Raw genomic sequence first — 908 nt, 5'->3', positions numbered from 1 at the left:
TGGAGAAGGCCTCCATCCCCCCGGCGGATCCCTGCGCCTCGTTTTCAAGGGCTCCGAATTCACCTTCAGCAGCTACGACATGCAGTGGGTGCGCCAGGCCCCCAGGAAGGGCCTTGATTACATCGCGGGTATTAGAAGCGATAGTGGATACACCTACTATGCGCCGTCGGTCCAAGGGCGCTTCACCATCTCCCGCGACAACGCCCAGAGCACCATCACGCTGCAGATGAGCGGCACTGAATTATTTCACAGCTTATTTTGACCCTAAAAGTCCTTCTCCGGCTTCAAAAAAATGCCGACGCAGCCCCAAAACCGACCTTTTTCACCCCAAATTTCAATTTTGCCCACATTTGGGAGTTTTGGTCCATTTCACCAACAAATTGCCCCGGGGCAATTTTTGACACTAAAAAGTCCCTAAAATCAAAATTTTGACAATAATCCGCTCTAAAAATGCCCCAATTTGGGGATTTTGGGCCATTTTGGTTGTCAATTTGCCCCCACGTGAGATTTTGGACACGAAAAATTGACATTTTGACCCTGATTTTCTGCGTCAAATCTCCTGCCCTTCCCCAAAACGCCCCCAAATCCACTTTTTTCACCTCAAATCACTCCTCAGCGGCCATTTTGAGCTGCCAGCCACCATTTTGGCTCCCCAAAAGCAGGTCAATGACCTCACCCCCCGCAAAAAAAATTTGGCCCAAAATTTTGAGGCCCCAAATCCCCAAATTGGTGACACCGAAGATGAGGGACTCACCGGAGGAGACGGTCACAGGTGTTCCGGGGACCCAAAAATCGAAACTACTAGGAACACAGTGCCGCGGGGCCCTTGAGCCGCCTGGGCAAAACCCCGCCCCCAGCGGCCATCTTGGCGCCAGAGCCTCTGGCAGCCCATTTGGGGCCTTTGTTGG

At 52.3% G+C, this 908-nt stretch overlaps 2 gene segments (V, D, J or C); both read left to right on the top strand.

Moving 5' to 3' along the window:
• Nucleotides 1-49: 49 nt before the first annotated feature.
• Nucleotides 50-262, top strand: LOC104500928 (the record flags this gene model as incomplete). The annotated part of the segment is given in 1 exon segment: nucleotides 50-262. A coding segment is annotated over 1 exon segment (213 nt), but the record flags the coding sequence as incomplete, so codon positions are not given.
• A 479-nt stretch (nucleotides 263-741) lies between these two features.
• Nucleotides 742-908, top strand: part of LOC104500927 — a 1,510-nt gene continuing 1,343 nt past the window's right edge. Inside the window, 1 exon segment of the V gene segment in view lies at nucleotides 742-772. Within this exon segment, the coding sequence occupies nucleotides 742-772 (31 nt within the window).

The sequence above is a fragment of the Buceros rhinoceros genome, unplaced genomic scaffold (genome assembly GCF_000710305.1).
Source record: "Buceros rhinoceros silvestris isolate BGI_N320 unplaced genomic scaffold, ASM71030v1 scaffold24211, whole genome shotgun sequence".
In the NCBI taxonomy this organism is placed as follows: Eukaryota; Metazoa; Chordata; class Aves; order Bucerotiformes; family Bucerotidae; genus Buceros; species Buceros rhinoceros.
The sequence above is the reverse complement of the archived record's forward strand: the minus strand, read 5'-3'. Positions and strand labels throughout refer to the sequence as shown.